At 32.3% G+C, this 22,351-nt stretch overlaps 1 protein-coding gene across 1 annotated transcript in view; it reads left to right on the top strand.

The window, feature by feature from the left end:
- Window positions 1-22,351, top strand: part of LOC114331166 (kinesin-like protein KIF11-B) — a 68,846-nt gene that overhangs the window by 5,065 nt on the left and 41,430 nt on the right. Inside the window, exons 3-6 of the mRNA XM_028280658.2 lie at window positions 4,852-5,006; window positions 10,717-11,031; window positions 21,048-21,332; window positions 21,421-21,578. Of these exons, the coding sequence (XP_028136459.2) occupies window positions 4,852-5,006; window positions 10,717-11,031; window positions 21,048-21,332; window positions 21,421-21,578 (913 nt within the window). The remainder of the gene's footprint in view (window positions 1-4,851; window positions 5,007-10,716; window positions 11,032-21,047; window positions 21,333-21,420; window positions 21,579-22,351) is intronic.

Here is a 22,351-nt window from a genome sequence, read left to right as displayed (position 1 = left end):
GTAGAAATAATATTTAAAAATTTCTATTAATGTTTACTTAAAGAAATACACAATAATATGCTTCATTTAATTTGTATAAATGGATTATTAAGCGTTTTTATGAAGCACATTAATACACTGTAACTATAATCGAACGAAGGTGATATTTTGGCAGAAATTGGTAACATTTATTTGACAGTTGCAGTGATGACACTTCATATTTGTTTATATTCTTTACTATAAGTATTTGTTTCATTATATTTGCTGTTTTTATTATGTTCTTTAACGTAAGATTATAACTTAATTCTTGTTTTCTATTTCTAAAGTTTTTATTTATTTACATTGAATATTAATTTGTTTTGCTGTATAATCCACTTCCGCAAAAATTGTGTGATGTATTTGATTTAAAATGAATTCAAGAATTTTTTGTAATTGGGCAACAATGTCAACTTAGATCTCTAACTTAAATAATGACGTGCAACAGTAAGTAAATTCGACAGACTGTATGTTCCTGAGTGAACCTTTGCCACAGTGCGTTATGGCATAGTCAACGCAGCCAACCGTTGGTGTAATATTTGTATAGGTCTATTGGCGCTGTTAAGTCACATCGACGACCTCTCTTGGATACCAGCGGAACTAAAATTGAAGATTTTTTTCTTTTTATTGTCCTGCTATAATGGGGGTTTTTAATATCAAATCGTTAAAATCGTTATCAATATTTTCGAAAATCAATATAATTAATAAATTTTAATACAAAAGATTTAATTAAAAGCTTACAAACCTTTTATCAAAAGTGTTCTTATTTGGATGTTGTGTTGCAGAATATTTGGTGTAAATTTAGGACGAACACATTCTTTTTGATTCTACTGATGCTGGTAGATTAATCGATGGGACTACTGAATTTTTCACTTTATTGATTTTTGAAAATACTGACAATGATTTGACATTAAAAACCCCCATTATATAATAAAAAGAAAAAGGCCTCAATTTTAGTTCCGCTAAAATCCACGAGAGGTCGTCATTGTGACTTAACATCATAATAGCTCAATAGACAAGGAAAAAAACTTAGTTTTGTTCGGAAGAATATTCCCATGAGATTTTTTTGTGTAATTACTTTCATGAGATACCCCAGGTTTCATGAGATAAGGTTAAAGAGGTTGTCAAAAGTTGATCTTTTTGTTGGGAATAAGCCACAATTTTACTTTAAAATTAGGTTTATTTGATGTTTCCACCATAAACTAATATCTTAATATTAGGAGAAGATCTATTTAAGGACCATGTAAACATGGCAAACTCATGAGAGTTACAATTTGTGCCCTAATAATAATTTACATGAATGTTCTATCTCAGGTGGAACGATCGTTTGCAGATGTTTATACAGACAGGAGCTAGTTGATTCTCCTCTCTAGCTGCAACATATTCATACCACATGTAACAAACAGCTTTATGCTTCTTTTCATGAGCATTTTTCAGTGCGCTACAAATGATAGAAAGAAGGTAAGTTCGTGATAATATACATTTTAGTGACATGACATTTTAGTTAAATCTGACAGTTGTCAAATTTTATTTGCAATTTGGCATAAAAACAAATCAATTGCGTTTATTGCATTATTTATAAAATGATATTTTCTTTGATTTGTATAGTCTCTTAAATTGTTCAGATTATATTCGTAGATATATTATATAATTCGCAAATTATTTTATTTTCGATTATAGCGCCATCTATTGACAACTAGAATAAATGTTATAAATGTCACCGACGAAATGTAATCACCGACGTGCGTTTTTTCTGTCACATACAGTTTAATGCGTTACAAAGAAATCAAAAAACTGTGACGCACTGAAAGATCCTCATGAGAAAGAGCATACCTACACTATATCATGAACTGTCAAATTAAACATCCACATCTGTCGCTCATAAAGTGCAATCAATATAATACATATTTCATTTTAATTTCATTTATTAGAAGCACCATCTTCTTTGCTTCCTTCTCCAACCTGACGAAAGTCTCATTTCATCCTTAATCTGGCGTTTCCTATTAGATCGATATTCGATATCGTCTGCAAATGCCAACAGTAAGTTTGACCCTTGTTGATGAAATACTGTAGTTGGTTTTTCAATTCTTGCACTTCTGATTTCCAGAGCTAAGTTGAAGAGTTGTGGTGAAAATGCATCTCCCTGTTTTAGTACATTTTTAGTGCAGTCACTGAAGGTTTTCACCTCCGATTTGGTTGAACCTCCATCGATTTTCATGAAAATTGGTGAGCAGCTAGAGGATACCTCAAGGAACAAAGGTGACATGATGCCAACTTGCGCTTTTACCCTGGGGGTGGATGCCACCCCTTTTCTGGAGTGAAAATTATTTTATTAAAAATAATACCATAAATCGATAGAGGAACAAGTTCTAAGTAAAATTTTTTATATTAAGTTATTAACATAAATCAATAATTTTTGAGTTATTAAAGATCAAAGATTTTATTTTTTCGTAAAAAATGCATGTTTTAAAGCTGTTTTTCACGTATAACTCAAAAACTATTAGCTTTTACAAAAAAGTTATTCTTACCAAAATTGAAGACAATAAAAAATTGAATACACTGTTCACTCAAAGTACTAAACTAATGTTAATTCAAAGTAAGTTATGGGTAATTGAATGTATATTTTTTTCGATGAGTACTCAAATCTAAGGATTCAAGCTTAAATAACGGGAAAACGATGCATTTTATAAAATATACCTGCTAAACACTTATCAAAGTACTTCAGAATACCTAACAAATGAGCTCCAGAAGAAGCTAATAGCATCAAAATTAAGCAAGTTATGATGAAACTAAGAGAACTCTTACGATTTTTTTAGGAAAAAGTAAAAAATAAAACATACCCCATTTCCACAAAACTTAAAATTTATAGTAATCCTTACAAAAATTTCTTTGTATTAGCATAAGTAATGATTTTAACAATTTTCACCGGTTTAGAATGCATATTTTTGAAAAAAAGATATAATTTGAAAAAATCAGAAATTTTAAAATTATCGTCATTTACACTTTCTTCACTGATGATAACTATAAAAATAGGTACTCAATATACGTAAAAAATGGTAAATAACCAAATTTTAGTTTTTTCTATATAAAATAATATAAATTATTTTACCTTTTCTGTAGGGTGAAAAATAACCGAGATAGAAACGTTTAAAGCTTAAATTTTGCTGCGAGAACCATGTAACCGTGACCATTTAATATTTGATTTTTAAAAAAGTAAGGGGTTTAAAAGATTACGTTCAACGCGTTTTAATAGTCTTTGGAATTACCTTTCAAACCGTTTTAGGTGAACCTGATGTCTTAAAAATTAACGGAGTTATTAAAAAAAAATCGATAACATTTTTTGGAAAATTTTTTAAAAGATAAAGTTTGAAAAATTTTTGGAACATAAATTTTAATGCTATTAACTTGTTCGGTATCTCATTTGATAGATATTTCTAAGTACTTTCACAAATGTTTAATATGTTTATGTTATAAAATGCATCATTTTCCCGTAATTTAAGTTTAAATACTTAGATTTAAGTACTCGCCGAAAAAAATATGCATTAAATTAACTCTGTGGCTTGGTTCTAAAAGGGCCAATGTCAAATTTTTGTTTTTTTGTACAGCGTTCTTTTGAATTTAATATTGACCAAAAAAATGCAAAAAATTGACACTGGCCCTTTTAGCATTAAGTCACATTATGTGACTTGGTGTTAAAATGGCCAATTTCAATTTTTTGCATTTTTTTGGTCAATATTAAATTCAAAAGAACGCTGTACAAAAAAACAAAAATTTGACATTGGCCCTTTTAGAACCAAGCCACAGAACTATAACTCACTTTTAGTTAATATTAAAAGGTTTTTTAGTAAAGAGTTTATTTAATTTTTTATTAGCTTCAATTTTGGTAATAATAACTTTTTTGTAAAAACTTATAGTTTTTGAGTTATCTATGAAAAATCGGTTAAAAACATGCATTTTTCTTAAGAAAAATAAAAATTTTTTATCTTTAATAACTCAAAAAGTTTTGATTTATTTTAATAACTTTATATAACAAATTTTGCTTAGAATTTGTCCCCCTATCTAATTATGGGGTTATTTTTAATAAAATAATTTTCACTCCGAGAAGGGGTGGCATCCACCCCCAGGGTAAAAGCGCAAGTTGGCACCATGTCACCTTTGTTTCTTGAGATATCCTCTAACCACTCACCAATTTTCATGCAAATCGATGGAGGTTGAACGAAATTTGAAGTAATAGCTCACATCCACCTTGAGTGACTCCACTATTTTCATTTCAAATTTCACTGAGTATTGTTGTCCAACTCTCACCTTACATCGTAACCTTTCGACACACATTAGTATCAAATTGACTAGTTTTTTGGAAAGCCAAGTTTTTGCATCGCTGTCCACAGTCTAGCCCTGCAGACTCTATCAAATGTCTATTTAAAATTTATGAACATCTGATGAAGCTCACGATCAAACTCACATTTTTCCATTATCTGTGTTTGAATATCTGGTCAATAGTAGAGCTGCTTGGTCTAAATCCGCATTGATAATCCCCAACAATTTCTCCTGTGTATGTTTTGGTTCTTTCTAGCAGGATGTTTGCAAGGACTTTGTAAGCGGTATTTTGGAGCGGTATTCCCTGGTAGTTAATACATTACTTTTTGTTTCCTTTTTTGTGGATTGGTACAATAATCCCTTTTTTCTTGGATTCCCTACAAATGTCTTGAATTGTGGTTTAATATCATATACCTAAATACAATACTTAGCTTTTTGTTATGAAGTGATTATTAAAATTGAATGTAGATGTGTTTCAAGTATAGAATTACATATAAACTTAAAAATTCTTGTTTTCAGGATGTACATGCTGGCGTAATTCCCAGAGCAGCTTTTCACATTTTCCATGAACTTGACAAACTGTCAAAAGTTGATGTAAACGTTAAAGTTTCATACATTGAATTATATAATGAAGAGATTAGAGATTTATTAAGTGACAATGAGAATATTTTACAGTAAGTACGATTATGTGGGGTGATGAGTAGTATTTATTTAGATTTTAATAAACTATCCTAGGTATTTTATTTTCATCCAAGGTATTTTATTTCCATTACTTGTTCAATGATGATGCTATCAATTTCTATTTTCCATCTGATTCTTTCCTGATTACGTGATTACTATTCCTTTAGTTTTCTGAGATGAGATTGTCATATTAAATTATTTTGCTCTCATATTTTTTTTTGTTATGGCATGGACTTTATGTCAATCAGCCAGTCACAACATGACTACTATATCAAGAAGATTAAATATTTAAAGACCGTAAGTCCATAAAATATCAATAACGAAGAAAAATTAGTTCAGTAGCTGTTGAGAGGTAATTTATGTACTGAAATAAAGAGATGGTACTAAGGTAAGGTAATTATTGCCTCCTATTATTAAATATATGCTCTCATATTAAATCTATGGATTAATCTTTGCAGATTATCTTCATCTTGGGCTATCAATATTGCATCACCTTCCCAGCATATTTTTACTTCTTTGTTTCCCATTCTGTATCATCTTCCTTTGTTGACACTTTTGATCATTTCATCCATGATTAAATTGAAGAGCATAGGGCTCAATGAGTCTTATTCCGCTGCCTGTGTCTATAGGTTCTGTAAGTTGTCCATCAATTTTCACTTCCATTTTATTGTTTTGGTTGGTAGTTGTTTTCAATAGTTTTTATGATTTTTAGGGAAACTTCTTGTAAAGAAGATAGATCACATCTTTGAGTCTTACTCTGTCAAATGCTTTCTTCAATTCAATCTGACACAGAAATGCTGGTCTATTATACTCTAGCGATTTCTCAGTAATTTGTTTTATGATGAATATTGCACCTATACACGATCTTTCAGTACAAAAACCCTGTTGTTAATCTGCTAAACGTATCCTTTGATTCATTAGGTCTTGCAAAATTTTAGTTGCAGTTTTAAAGTAGTATTCAGTAGTATTAAATTTAACAAGTTTATAACTCTGTAGTTTTCTGGTTGTTTTTTATCTCCTTTTTTGAATAGTACTGTTACAAACTGTACTGTTTTGAACAGTACTGTTTATTTAGATTTAGTTTTTTCTAATATTAGAGAGTTAAGTATCTTAAGAGCAAGCGATCCCCTTTTGGGTCCTTCCATCCACCATGTGGGTTATGAATGTTGCTTAATGATAGATGTGAAAGAAACAAATAGAAATAAGTTGATTTATGATGAGTTGTTTTATGATTTTCGGAATGGTGATTACATAGGGCTTAACAACTTCCTTGCGTCCATAGACTGGCAGGTATGTATAGTTGATGATATTGATATTGCTACAAAATTATTTTATGAAGTTCTTTCAATAGGTATTTCTTAGTTTATGCCATTAAAGAAATATAGAACTTCAACTTTTCCCAAGTGGTTCTCTGCTGATCTTAAAAGACTGACGCTGGAGAAAAAACATGCTCACTATATTTATGTTAATAATCGTTCTGATGCTGACTATATTAGATTTTCCCACCTAAGAGTTGAATGTAAACAACTGTCTGAAATTTGTTTCAACAACTATATCAAAGGGATAGATGCTGGCATAAAAAATGATCCAAAATCATTTTGGAAGTATATAAATGATAAGTGATCTAGTCACAGCTTACCTAACTCATTATTTTATCAAGTCCAATCAGCAACAAATGGTCAAGAAATAGCTAATTTATTTATGAACTTCTTCCAAACTGTGTATTCACCTAATAGCAATAACCTTTACGTACCTATCCATCCATTAAACAGCAACGTTAGTACTAATATTTATTTGTCCGTCGAAGATTACCACGACCGATATTTTTAATGGCATATGTGAACTGCCCAATAAGCTTACTGCTGGCCCAGATGGAGTGCCTAATTATTTATTAAAAAAGTGTGTCTGTACCCTTGTAATGCCGCTTGTTATGTTGTTTAACAGATCTCTGGAAACCTCTATGTTTCCTTCTTCATGGAAAGAAAGTTATATTGTTCCTATATTTAAAAATGGTCAGAAAGACAACATTGAAAATTATCGTAGTATATGTATACAATCTGCAATCCCTAAGCTCTTCGACTGTCTTATAGCAAAGCAACTTTCTTGGTTCTGTAAAGGCTTAATATCTTAATCTCAACATGGATTTTATAGCAAAAGATCCACTGCAATTAACTTGGTTTGTTATCAGTCTGATATATTATCTCAAATGGAAAACCGTAAACAAGTAGATTCTATATACACAGATTTTTCCAAGGCATTTGATCGTGTTGATCATCAAATACTATTGGACAAATTAATTAATGTAGGCTTTCATGACACGTTTGTTGAATGGATTAAAAACTCTACATATGGTAGAAGCCAAAGAGTCAAGATAGGTTGTCATCTGTTTGACAGTATTTCAGTAACATCTGGAGTTCCTCAAGGTGGCCACACTTCTCCACTTCTTTTTAATATCTTTGTTAACGACATCACTTCCTGTTTCCTAAATAGCAAATGTCTAATGTTGGCAGATGATTTGAAATTCTGGAGAGTTATTGATAGCCTAAAAGACCAAGCTCTGTTGCAAGATGACTTGAGAGATTACATAATTGGTGCAATCAGAACAAACTTCACTTGAATATAAAAAAAATGTTGTTTTATAAGTTTTTCTCGTAAAGTCAATAGAATCGAAACAAGTTATACTATTAACAATATGCCATTGAATTATGGTTCTTCTATTCGGGATTTGGGTGTTATTTTCGATGAGAAACTTACTTTCTGTGACCACATAAACACTATTTCAATAAAGGCATCAAAACTTCTTGGTTTTGTTACTAGGAATTGCAAGTACCTCTCCATTAATTCAACAAGGTTAGTGTATTGTTGTTTAGTTAGATCTATTTTAGAATACTGCTCAGTTGTTTGGTCACCCTATTTTCAGAATAATATTGATACATTGGAAAGAGTCCAGCATAGATTTTTGAGATATTGCGCTTACCATGTTCACACTGCCATTAGAAATCATGATTATTCCTATATTGAACAACAATTATCTTTACCCCCACTTAAGAACCGTCGTGATATATCAGGTGCTATATTTATATATAAGATCATACATGGATTTATTGATTGTCCAAACCTGTTAAATCACATTAAATTCAATGTTCCAAACCAAGCTCTACGTTACCACCAGGTTTTCAACATTCCTTTCCACAGAATAACATATGGCATTCATAACCCATTGGATAGATAGATACATAGATTTAACTTTTATCTCGGTTCAAAAGATCTCTTGCTTTGTGATATATATGTATGGTATTGTTGAATTTTGTTCTAATTATATTTTGTATATTTTTAGTATGTAGTGAACTTTAAATGTAACTTTTGTTATTGTTTTAACACTATAGGTAATTTATGTTTTGAAAACTGATATTGTTTGTAATTTAACTGTCAATTGGGTATCCCGTGTTTTAAATAAATAAATAAATAAAAACTGACTTTACGCGGTTGACTTTACTATTTTATTATTTATGTTTTTAGGCACTAATGTTTAGTTTTAGTTAACTTTATTTATTTTTAATAAGTTATTTCTAAACAAATGAAGAACACTGAATTTATATCCTTTATTTTACAAACTACGATATCTAATTTATTTATTACACCAAATCTAATATTCTATTTACATAATTACAAGTTCAAAAATATTCCGCCCGACACATCAAGTACACCGACGTATTCAAATTCACAACTAACTGCTAATTTCCAAATCCCTCTTATTTATACAATGCTTAATCATCTCGAATACAAAAGAATGATCCAGAATAAACGAGTATTTACATAATAACTTAAAACACGTAAAATCGAATTTTCTAGTACACTAACAAAAGAACAATTATTAGGAAAAGGTATGTAAACAAACTCGGTCGAGATCTTTCTTTAAATTAGGGTCCCCCATTAATCAGTCAACCACAGTTGCGTAAATCATTGTATAAAAAAAGGTTCCCGGTAAACACCTTCGGCGTCTGTTAGTCCGGGAGCTGAAAACATTCGGGTGTCACAGTACCTTCTTAATTCATATTGTTAATTGTTCTATAATGGCGGCTAATCTGGAAAGATCAACGTAAGTGGCGCTTGTGTAGTTGGAGGTCACGTCAACTTACGTCAACTATTCAAATCAATCTATTTCTAAGTAAATATTGCCTATTTGTTTCGCTGTGTGAATTTAATTTGAGAAAATAAAATGTCTCAATGTTGTGCTGTGCCTTTGTGCTTATCGAGAACATCAGGATACAGGTTTCCCAAAGATATTCTGATGAGAAAAAAAGTAGATTGTAGCAATAAGAAATGATAAATATCTGCCGACAATAAATGCACGTATGTGTAATAAACATTTTGTTGAAACATTTGCACTTGGATTCGACTGTCAAAAAATCATATACTTCACTATAAAACTCGGATCAACATAAATATTTTTATTTTGGTCTGAGCTACAGAAATAAAATATTAAGACGATGATTAATATTTACCCTTTGATAAGGGCTTCCTTTTTTTCAGTAACTCTCGCATTCCAGCATATCGAAAGAAAATGAAAGAACTGAAACTTATTAATGAAAAGGCACTTCAAGATATTAATCAATTATCAATTACAATCAAGATAAAGAATACAAAAATTAGAAAGAGAGGGAAGAAGGAAAAATATTGTGATTCAAGGACTGCAGATTGACACCGATCAACCACTCTTGCTAGGGAATGAGGTAGAAAAATTCATAGAAAAGGAAATGCGAGTAAAAGTAAACGTTAATGAAGAAAGAAAGCTGGGAGACAAAATATATTTGGTAGAGATGGATAGCAAGACAGAAAAGACCAAAGTAATGCAAAATAAGATGAAACTCAAACAACTGAGAAAGAATATACATAAATGATGATCTGACGAAGGACGGAAAGGGAAATAATGGCCAAAATTAGAAGGATTGCTAAGGTAGAGAAAATCAAAGGAAATAGCACAAAAAGTGGGTACCAAAGACTGACAATAAACAGTGAATTATGGAAATGGAAGAAAGAAAAGGAGCAGCTGGAAAGAATAGAGGAAGACATTGCAAAAAACTAGAATTGAATGCAGTATTAGGAGACCCAACAAAGATGACCCTGCAAAGAAAACGGAAACGAGAATCGAAAAATAATAAAAGAGATAAGGGCAATAAAGAAGAACTAGTTAAAATAGCGACGTGGAATAAAAGAGGATCATCCAAGAAAGGAAAACTGAAGCATCTAGTAAACGAAGCCAAAAAATATAAATTTGATCTTGTGGCAACAAGAGACTAAGCAACTGGGACAGGGCAGTTAGGAAATAGATGGCTATATAAACAGTGGAGGCTGCTAAAGGGCTTCTCTTTTTTCCAGTAACTCTCGCATTCCTTCTCCTCAATTCGTTTTTCAACGTACAAACAGTCCAAGATTCCTATTTTTCTGCCATAATTTATTATATCGTAAACAAAAACACCATATACAAACTTAACGAATTGTCAAAACGTTGACCCCCAACTACACTAGCGCCGCCAAGCGGGAGCAACGGCGTACATAGCTGCCATTGCTTCTCCACAATATTTCAGTAATTTGTTTGATATTCCGTATGGCTAAACTTGTAGATTTTTATTAGAAAAACTTAATTGTTACTCAGTAAAAAACAACTATGTGACATAACCATTTGATCATATTTATTTTTAGGATGTACAGTGACAACAAGGGTTCAGTAACAATTAGTGGCATGACAGAAATTTCTGTTCGCAATGGCGAAGATATTTGTAAATATTTGCAACGAGGTATTGTTAAAAGACAAATAGCACCAACGCTCATGAATCATCAGAGTTCGAGATCTCATACAGTCTTCACAATTTCGATAAATACCAGAGAAACCACTGTATGTGGCGATGACATTTTAAAAGCCGGAAAAATAAATCTAGTTGATCTAGCTGGTAGTGAAAATATAGCAAAATCCGGATGTAAGGAAATTAGAGCTGTGGAACTTGCAAATATAAACAAGTGAGTATTTTGTTTACATACATAAAAACATAAAAAAGTAGTTAATATGTCATAGTTTTTTGAAGTTATACTTCTTTAGGCGCGATTGAGATTGAGGGTGAATTTATTGTTGATCTGCGCGCATGCGCACACCAACAGTATGGTATTGTATTAGTCGTTATACGGGCTCTGATTGGATGTTGAAATTATCTGTCAATAATAAATAATTGTTCAATATGGAGGTAAACAAATGTTGTATAATATATTAGTTTCATTGTTGTGAGGACAGAAACAAAAAAGTTTTATAACTGTAGTGACTTTTAAATAGTTTTTAAAAGCAACAGGTACGTAATAATTGTTAAATGTATCAGTATCCTAATAAAAAATTCCATAGGTAGGTACCTACCTATTTGAACCTACAAAAATACATAGTATGATTTTAGTATGTAATACTTTTATTTACATAATTTAATTACCATCAAAAATTCTATCAATATTCACCTAATATATTGTTTTCTTACTCTATGTTTTGTTGTATTTTTTCAATTCTAAATCATTTCAATTCAAAATCAAAATAATTTGATTTAATTCAAAATGTCAAAAGTTTAATCCGTTTAGTTAGTCGATCTTCGCAAATAATGACGCATAGTCTCCGTGGCGAAGCGTTCAAGGCGAATGAACCCCAATACCAACCGCGCTGATAAGCTGGTTCAAATCCCAATAGAAACTTTTATTTTTTTTATTTTTTTTTATACATTTTATGATTGTAAGTATATTATATAATTTTATTTACAGAAAATACGTATTTAGTTAAAAAAATTTCCGACAATTAATGTTCAGAAACGCGTGACATTTTTAATGTGTTTGTGTGTGTTTTATTCTTGTATTATTTTAATTTTTCGCACTGTTTTAATAAAAATGTTTGAGAAGTAGTAAGTATAAATTAGTTTAATATTTAAATAAAATACAAATAAAAAGTATATTAATTTCGTTTAAATCATATAATAGAAGTATAACTTCTTACGTGCGTACAAAGTACACACACATTCTTTTTTTTCTATTAAAGTGATGCACATTAGGTCTGTTTCTTTGTTTTCTGATGTAGCACTAGTTGTACACTAAAAAGTGTAGAAGTGCTACACTATGCCAGACCTTTGCAAGGTAAAATGTAACACCAGTGTAAATACATTTACATCCGCTTATGAGAGGGTAACTACCTACACTCATTTTGCACAGTATCATCCAACCAAGTGTGACAACTGTTTAGCTGTCAGATATGTTTGTTTACAAAAAAATATCTTTTTCTTTGTAGTTTAATTTAGATTTAAAAAGCTTTTATGCCTGGTTGCACCAACAAATCTTAAGCAATAGCTTAGCCCAGCTCAGCTCATAGATAGGGCCTATTTAAGTCTCACTTACTGTGCACCATAATTTTTGATTCTTATTGATCCAATTCACTTAGCAATCCATTATGACAAGTTGAAAATTGATCTAAGACTCAATGGTGTAACGCGTATGTTTCGTAAGCTGAGCTTAACGCACATCTTAAGATTAAGATCTGTTGGTGCAACCAGGCATTAAGTACCTACAAATTTTATTTGAATTTAATTTTGTATTTTGTTGTTTCTTTTAAATTGAGTTAATAATTTTATTTATTTATTTAAAAAAAAATATAGGTACCTAGCTAATTATAATAAAGTTTATTTAAATTAAAGAAGGAAAATTGAAAGCAGAAGAAAACAAAAAAAAATTCTAAGGCTGGACAAGTAGTAAAATAACCTGACTTGTTATAACAGCAACTCAAAAGTTAACTACACTAGAAGGTTACTTTGCTTAATGACATAGCCATGATTTTCATTAGATACTAGCCCACACTCTACTACACTAGAAAATAAAGGAACAGACCTATTATGTTTTCACAATATCCCAATATTCGATAGTAAAGAATGTAAGACAATATTTTGTAGGTTACATTTAGCAAGATAATACTTCCTCTGTAGTTATCACAAATTGTTTGATCTCCTTTCTTGTGAATAGGGCTTTTCATCGATTGTCATTTGTTTCGAGCTTCTGTCACATGTTGTATAATCTGTGTATAATATTAATATACACGAATTATATGACATATTATGACAGAAGCTCGAAACAAATCACTGTGAATGAAAAGCCTTATAGGTACAATTATACCAACGTTCCAGTTTTCTGGCAGTTTCACCTGCTTCTAAATCAGTTGTACTAGCCTACTTATACAATAGGCAGATTTTTTGCGCCATGTCTTACCATAGAATGTTGTGCATACCATGGAATGCATATCGCACAAATAATTCAATACTAGAAAAACTTAACATACAAACTAAACTCACAACTATCAACCAAAATATACCGAGATATTTCGGACATTAACTAGAAGAAGGGAAGGTATGGAATGAATAATAGTTGAAGGCAACGTAGTGGGCAAAAAATCTAGAGGAATAAAGGAACGAGGAGAGCCAAATAAAGGCCATGACTGGTTACTCATTCTCCAAAGCAAAACAACACACTGGAGAGGGAAACTTGGACAGAAATAGTCAAACAAATTACATGACACTACTTCATCCTTACGGAGGAGAAAATATAGAGGAAGGAAGACGAGGAGGCACCAGTCTGGTTAACATGTTAAATACGTTGATCTTTTTTCATCGTGAAATTTCTTTTTTGTTCAAAAAACTTCAGTTCGAATAATAGTTTAGTTTCATTGTTTTTTCTACTGTTTCGTTGATTTCTATTTTATCGTTACCGCCATTCTATTAGTGATGTTGATTATAGTTACTTTCGAGTATTCGTTACAAATCGTTACTTTTGTATAAAGTAATCATTTAAAGTATTCGTTACTTTGATTACTTTTGTTACTTTTGTATTTGAGTACCGGTAATCATATCGAGAATCGCATTTCTCAGTATTTCGTATAAGTATATTTATATTTATTTATTAAGCGCAACAGGCCTTGTAGGCCTAGGGCTAAAATGTTTACATTTCTGATTACATAAATAATATAGTAAATAACTTAATATAACTTACATAACTTATAAATTTTATTTAAATACACTTCAGTCTTTTTATACACTCCTTCACAACCTCTCTCCATCTCCTTCTGTCCAATGCTAGTTCTTTCCACCTCTCAATGTTACTTTTCTTCAAGTCTTCATATACACTGTCCTTCCATCTTTTCCTTGGCCTGCCTTTCCTCCTCTTTTGTATTGGTCTTCGTGAAAGTACCATTTTTGGCATTCGTTTACTTCCCATTCTCTCTATGTGCCCCAAGTATCGTATTCTCTGTGCTTTGATCGTCGTCGTAATCGTTGGCTCTTGATATAGTTCTTCCAATTCTTTATTGGTTCTTCTTCTCCACTGACCTTCTATTTTCACACCTCCATATATTGCTCTTTGCATTTTTCTCTCCCATCTTTCTAACAGGTCTGTTTCTGACTTTTTGAGCACCCATGTTTCGCTTGCGTATGTTACTGTAGGTCTGATAACAGTCTTATAAATTCTTATTTTTGTTTTTCTTGATACGTATTTGGATTTCAATAATGTGCGTAATACTCCATATTTTTTATTTCCTTTAGCTATTCTTGCCTTTATCTCCCCTTCTTCATGACCGTTTTCATCTATTTTGGCTCCCAGGTAAATAATTTCTTTGGCTCTTTTAAACGAGTATGTTTTTTCTCCATCTATTTGTACTATGATGTTATTCTCTTTTTCTTATTGGATCTCTCCCATTATCATATATTTTGTCTTTTCTTCATTTATTTTAAGTCCGAATTTTTTGGCTTCTGTTATTATGTTTTTCATTAGCTTTTGTAGTTCTTTTTTGCTTGTTGCTAATAGCGTCAGATCATCTGCAAATGCTATGCATTGGTGGCCGTTTTTAAATATCGTTTCTTGCATGTTTATTCTGCTTTTCCTGATTATTCCTTCCAATGTTAGATTGAATGCCATTGTTGATAGTGGGTCTCCTTGTCGTAATCCTTCCTTGGTTTCAAACTTTTTGGATGTATACCCTTTCCAAGCTATTTCGTTTGTTGTGTTTTCCATCGTCATCTTTATCATCCTGACAATTTTACTTGGTATCCCCAATTCTTTCATCAGTTCGTACATCTGCTGTCTATTTACTGTGTCGTAAGCCTGCTTAAAGTCTATGAACAAAGCATATAGTACTGTTTTATGTTCGTAACAGGTAGTCTGTATTTCTTTTAAGGCAAATATTTGGTCAGTCGTTGATCTGTTGTTTCTAAAACCTGCCTGGTATTCCCCCAGTATTTTTTCCGAATAATGACTTAGCCTTTTTCTTATACTTTGTGCCAAGATTTTGTAAACTATTTCTAATAGTGCGATGCCTCTGTAGTTTTCGCATCGCATTCTATCACCTTTTTTATGTATAGGGCATATTCTTGCTATGGTCCACTCTTCTGGCATTTTTTCTACTTCCCATATTCTTTTTATCAGGTCATATATCTCTTTCTGTAGTCTTTTCCCTCCTAATTTTATCATTTCGGCCGATATTTCTGTTATTCCTGGGCTTTTGTTATTTTTCAAGCTCTTTATTTCGTTCTTTATTTCTTGTTCTGTGGGTATTTCTATTGCTATCTGATCATCTTCAATTTCATGGTTTGTTTCCTTTTGTACTTCGCTCTTATTTAGCAGTTCTGTGAAATAGTTTTCCCAGTTTTCCATTATTTTTTCAGGCTCATTTAGCAACATCCCTTTATCATCTCTCATATATGGGTTGTTTTTTTGATATCCTCTTTCCATTTTTTTTGCTTCCTGGTAGAATGATCTTATTTCTTTTTTTTGAAATTTTTCTTCTATTTCTTTCAGTTTGTTCTCGTTGTATTTTCTCTTTTTGCTTCTACATTTTCTTTTCATGATTTTTCTCAATTCTCTGTATTCTTCTCTAGTGCTTTCTTCGTCATTTGTGAGATTTTTGAGTCTTACTTTTCTTATTGCTTCTGCTACTTCTTGACATTCTTCATCATACCAATCTTTTGTTTTGTGTTTTCTTTTGGTTTTCGCTAGGATTGCTTTACTTGTGTCCAAGATTGCTTCTTTGATATTTTGCCATTGTTTGTCTGGGCTTGACGTTTCTTGTTCCCTGATTAGTCTGTTGGTTATTCCCTGTTCATACTTCTTCTGTGTGTTGTTATCTTTTAGTAGTCCTATGTTAAATTGTTTTCCAATTTTTTCTGTTGTTTTATTGTTTCGCTTTATGTTATGCTCGATTTTATATTCTGCTCTCACCAGGTAGTGGTCAGAGTTACAGTCCGCTCCTCTCATGCTCTTTACACTTATTACATTGTTTGCATGCTTCTTCTCTATTAAAATATGGTCTATCTGATTTACTGTCTTCTTATCAGGGGAAATCCACGTTCCTTTATATATATCTTTTCGGCGTAATTGTGTGCTTCGTATCACCATTTGCCTTTCTGTTGCAAAGCCTATTATTCTTTGGCCATTATCGTTCGACACCTCATGCTTACTATATTTCCCTATTATGTGTTCGTATATATTCTCTCTTCCTACTTTGGCGTTGCAGTCTCCCATTATTATTTTGATGTCAAACACTGGTAATTTATCATATTCTCTTTCCAATTGCTCGTAGAATTCATCTTTTTCTTCTTCTGTGGCATCTTCAATCGGTGCGTGTACATTTATTATACTTATGTTTCGTTTGTCCCCTTTTAATCTTATTGTGCATAGTCTATCTGATATTGGTTGGAATGCCATTACTCTTTCCTTCCATTTTCGCTGTATTATAAAACCTGTTCCTAACCTTCTGGTTTCTCCCCCGCTTTTAAAAAATACCACGTCTTCTATTTCTACTATTTCTGTTTCCAATTGTTTTGTCTCTTGTAAAGCTATTATTTCTACATTATATCTTTTAATTTCTCTAATTAATTCTTTGAGTTTTCCTGTTTCGTATGTGCCTCTTACATTCCATGTACCCAAGTTGACTTTAGTTTTCTTTTTGTTATCTTTACTTATTGCCTTGTCCATTGCCTGCGTCGTTTCCGTCTTATTTATCTCTGTTGCAAACTGTATCTTGTCATTTTTCGGCTTTTCTTTTTTATTGCTGTCTTGATTTGTTTTATTTCCATAGTTCGTAATCCTATTCTTTGCATTTTTCGTCGTCATTTGTTTCCTTTCATTGCTATTGCTTAGTTTTTTGCTTTGGTCTCTACCACCAACGTTTGGTTCATTCCATCCCAGCGCCATATTTCATGATCGGCATATATTTTCTTATACCCTACTTTCACTTTTCTCCCTTCCTTTCTTAGTTCTTGCGCTTTTTGTCTGACACGTTTCTGTACAATTCTGTCGTTCTTTGATAGGTCATCGTTGATATAAACTAGACCTTCTTCTCGATTTCTCAATTTGGTTTTGTTTCGCATGATTTTTCTTTTATCTTCTTCCTTTTCAAGCTCAACCAGACAAACTTTTTCTCCTAACTTCAGAGCCTTCTCTATTTGTACATCTACTTCTAATTCTGTCTGCATAAAATTTTTCATTGCATGTTTTAGGATATCTGGCCCATTTGTATCTATGTTCAATCCCTGTATAATTATATTTTTCCGCCTTTTTTGATTTTCTAAACTTTCAAGCCGTTCTTCTATTTGATAAACTGCCTGTTTTAGTTTCGTGTTTTCTTCTCTTAATGTTACATTCTCCTGGCGTAGCTCTCTTATTTCATCTCTATATTCTTTCTGCTCTCTACGCATCTCGCTAAGTTCTCTTGATTGTTCCTCGATTTTTAGACTTACTCCTGCCATCATTTCCATAATTTTTTGTATATTCTCCTCCATTTTCTCCTTTCTGTAGGAGGGAGATCTGCTTATTTTTCGACTTTTGTTAAAAGCCCGTTCCAATTCTTCCTCTTTTCTCTTCTTGTCGTTTTCGTCTGTCGTGGTACCGTCACTTTCTGTTCGAAATAATAGCTCTTCGTATTTTTTATCTTCTCTGCTCATTACAACTGGTTCGTTTTACTGCGATAAAGGTCTCGTTCGGACTATCTCCGCGGAAACTTAACCTTTCTCAGTGTAGCGTCTTACTTTTTTTCTTTTTTTTTTTTTGATAAAATTATATTGAGCAGTATATACTATTTCGCTCCTCCCTACTTACAGGACTTCCCTGTCGACTTGGCAACACCGCGTTCCAATCAAACAAGAATCCACTTCGAATATCGTAATATCGATGACGTTTTATTTGTTTATGTGTTACGCTTACCTTTAATTTTTGCCAATTTGGAGCACAATTTCAATATTTAGTTTATTATTTTTCGTTCAGCGCGAAGATTACTCACTTAACTTCACACTTTATGCGTTTGCTGTAATTGATTTACTCTGCATTTCGCGAAAAACGGGTTTAATGCAGGAGCAAAATACAATTAATATTCACACACTCCCGTATAAGTATAAGATCCGATAATATAACAACGACCTTCACCGATCTATTTAATGGATAGAAATTAAATGATATGTAATTGTTCTGTCATTGCTGCTCCACAATATCAGTAATCTCGAGTAATCTGTTTGCATCAATTAAGTGCCCAAAACAAACCCTCGAAACTCTAGATGACGTAACTTAGCAGTAACCCTGGGCACCCAGGTGCTTCGGAGGTCGGTTCTGATTGCAAATTCGTGTTCAGTGACCCCAAATACCCCGAAATAAGAAAATCTGGTTCTTAATATACTGATTTTAACATGTTTATGCAATTTTCGATGCGTTTTATACACTTTAAAATGTAATAATGCATTTCCACCTATTTTTTTATTGTAGACTTTTTTGCAGACGTCATCCTAATCCTAAATACAATGCAAAAAGTTGCAAGTCTCTATGTACCTATGCTTCTTTTCATGAGCATTTTTCAGTGCGTCACAAATGATAGAAAAAAAGGTAAGTCCGTGATAATATAGATTTTAGTGACATGACATTTTAGTTAAATCTGACAGTTGTCACATTTTATTTGCAATTTGGCATAAAATCAAATCAATTGTGTTTATTGCATTTATAAAATGGTATTTACTTTGATTTGTATAGTCTTATAAATTGTACAGATTATATTCGTAAATATATCAGTGGCTTGGTTCTAAAAGGGCCAATGTCAAAATTTCACTTTTTTGTACAGCTTTATTTACAATTTAATATTGACAAATCAAAACTCAAAAGATTGGCATTGACCATTTTAACACAAAGCCACATTATGTAACTTTGTGTTAAAATGGCCAATGTCAATTTTTTGCGTTTTGTTTTGTCAATATTAAGTTGTAAATAAAGCTGTACAAAAAAGTGAAATTTTGACATTGGCCCTTTTAGAACCAAGCCACAGATATTATATAATTAGTAAATAATGTTTTTTTTCGATTATAGCGCCATCTATTGACAACTAGAATAAATGTTATAAATGTCACCGACGAAATGTAATCACCGACGTGCGTTTTTTTCTGTCACATGCAATTTAATGCGTTAGAAAGAAATCGAAAAACTGTGACGCACTGAAAGATCCTCATGAGAAAAAGCATACTATATTTAAAAATAGATTTATTCCTGTGTTTTTAGTGTTAAATGCCCTGGTCTAATAAAAACAATGCCATACCTAGGGAGCGTTTAAGTATTACGTAACGCGATTTTTGAAAAGATTTTTGTCCCCCCTACGGAACGCACTGTAACGGGCGTTTAACTATGCGTAACGCAATTTTTGAAGATTTTTGACCCCCCGCAACCTGCGTTACGTAATACTTGAACGGCCCGTGTAAAATAAAGTTGATGATCATAGTATAGACATATGTATTATCATTTCTACATATTTTCCGGTCAATCTAAGCTATTTTTTTCTAGGCCTGATAAGAATAGTGTGTATTTATTATTAAAATCTAATATGTTGCCTTTTTATTTTCAAAAGAACTAACATCTGTGACATTCTGTGAATTATCTACCTCGGCAAATCGTATAGACATCTGTTTCTGGGTGTATGCTTTGTTAAATGAATACCTCCCCCTGTTTCAGCTACTTCTCAGTGCCCTGTAATCCTGTAAAACTCTTCATAGCCTTCGCCCTTCATAGCCTTCGCCCTTCATAGATAAAATTTTAGTTAACTGTACTGATACCGAACACTCGTGGAATATCGGTCCGACTCCGATATCAACCGAGTAGATACAATACTCAAAATCAAAATAGGTACTCGCTCTGATACGATTGGTACGAAGTAACGAAGCAATCAGAGTAATCAAAGTAACGATTTTTCTCTCTGTATAGTAATCGTTACTTTCGGTATTCGTAAGTAAGGAGTACTTTGTAACGAATAGTTACTTTTTCAACATCACTACATTCTATACATATTTAAAGTGCTTAACTTTGAACTAAACTTTAAACTGAATAAATTTTAACAAAGTACTTAACTCCAGGAAGGTACCACAAAATTTTTATTAAAATGTTAAATATTAAAAATATTGGACGCGTTTCGGCCAACATGAGCCATCATCAGCAAAATACAGGAGAAACCAAAGAACTGACCTAACAGGAAGAATCGATTAGGTTTGATTAACAAAATGCACGTACACTTTTTTTGTAATGATTTACATTATGTCATTGATAAATGGTGGTTTTTGGTGTGGAAGATATCAAGAAGCGTGTTCGTCGGGAGGAACCATCTTGATATTGTTGATATCTCGCTTCTTGATATCTTCCTTACCAAAAACCACCATTTATCAATAACATAATGTAAATCGTTACAAAAAACGTATTTTTTAAAATGTTTGTGTATGTGCAATTTGTTAATCGAACCTAATCAATTCTTCCTCCTTCCTGTTGGGTCAGTTCTTTGGTTTCTCCGGTATTTTGCTGATGATGGCTCATGTTGGCCGAAACGCGTCCAATATTTTTAATATTTAACATTTTAATAAAAATTTTGTGGTACCTTCTTGGAGTTGAGTACTTTGTTGCCTCTAGACCAAATTTGTGAACTATGCATACTTCTTTTCGTGAATAAATCTTTTGTTTTATAGATCGCTGTTAACACTTGGACGAGTTATACATGCCTTAGCTGACAAATCACACAAACACGTACCCTATAGGGACTCAAAATTGACGAGAATCCTGCAGGATTCTCTAGGAGGACACACGAAAACTGCCATAATTGCTACAATATCTCCGGCAATAAATTCGCACGAAGAGACTTCAAGTACTCTAGAATATGCTTTCAGAGCCAGAGATATTAAAAATACTCCTACAGTTAATGAAAAAATGACTAAGAATGAGGTGATTGAAGGTTTGGTAAAGGAAATTGACAAGTACGTATACTTGTTTTTTTTTGTATTTAGTGATTTACAAGAACGGTTAATAAATATTCTTGTTGGTATTTTTATTTTTTTTTTTTAGATTACAGAAAGATTTGGACGCTGCAAGATCGGGAACAGGTTTTTATGTAAACAAAGAGAACTATGAAAGAATGATAGACGCTATTGTAGCTGTAACAGGAGAACATTTGACAGCAGATGAGTTGATGGACAGGAAAGCAGAGAGAATTAAAAACTTGGGTATTATTTTTATTTAATCAATAGTAAAATTTTCTTTGTCTTTTGTTGTTCATGTTGTTACTAAAATAAGATTTTCAGAAATGTATAAGTTACGGGCAATAACGTTAACCCGGCCAATAACGTTAATAACCGGCCAATATCGACAATGGCCTGTTGAATTGGTCATTGTCGACAATGGCCGGAAATTAACGTTATTAATAATAATAATAATAATAATAACCTTATCCCAGAGACTAGACGCAATACGATCAAAAGCGAAGTCGAACGGGAGATTAATAACCAAGAGCTAGTTTTAGATCAAGTCCCTAATGAAATCCTTGATGAGCAGATTCCTGAGATTCCCATACTAGAAACTCAACCTGACAATACACAGCAGGAAAACAACGAGTTGCGCGAGAGTCTAGAGAACGAAATGGCTCGTGCCGTACAAGAGTTTAATGGAACAAATCCACTTAGCAGACCACCGCTACCACGAATAAACTCTTGTAAGAAACTAGGTGCCCTGTTACAAATTGTGAATACTGAAGTCCTACCCAATTATGTCGTAGAAGCCCACACATTGGAGTATCTGCATATGCTAATCTACTGTGCGGCTACAGCAATTGCCAATGTAATGGGCGTTAAGATCAGAACACGACGGGGTACTAATAACGGAAGGACTGGTAACAGAATTGCACCCTGGGAAAAAAGACTTCTCGGAAAAATTGAATTACTGCGTAGGGATATTGGTCAAGTCACAGAATATATAAGAGGTGTTACAAGTAGAAAAGTCA

This window comes from Diabrotica virgifera, chromosome 1 (assembly GCF_917563875.1).
Source record: "Diabrotica virgifera virgifera chromosome 1, PGI_DIABVI_V3a".
Classification (NCBI taxonomy): Eukaryota; Metazoa; Arthropoda; class Insecta; order Coleoptera; family Chrysomelidae; genus Diabrotica; species Diabrotica virgifera.
The sequence above is the reverse complement of the archived record's forward strand: the minus strand, read 5'-3'. Positions and strand labels throughout refer to the sequence as shown.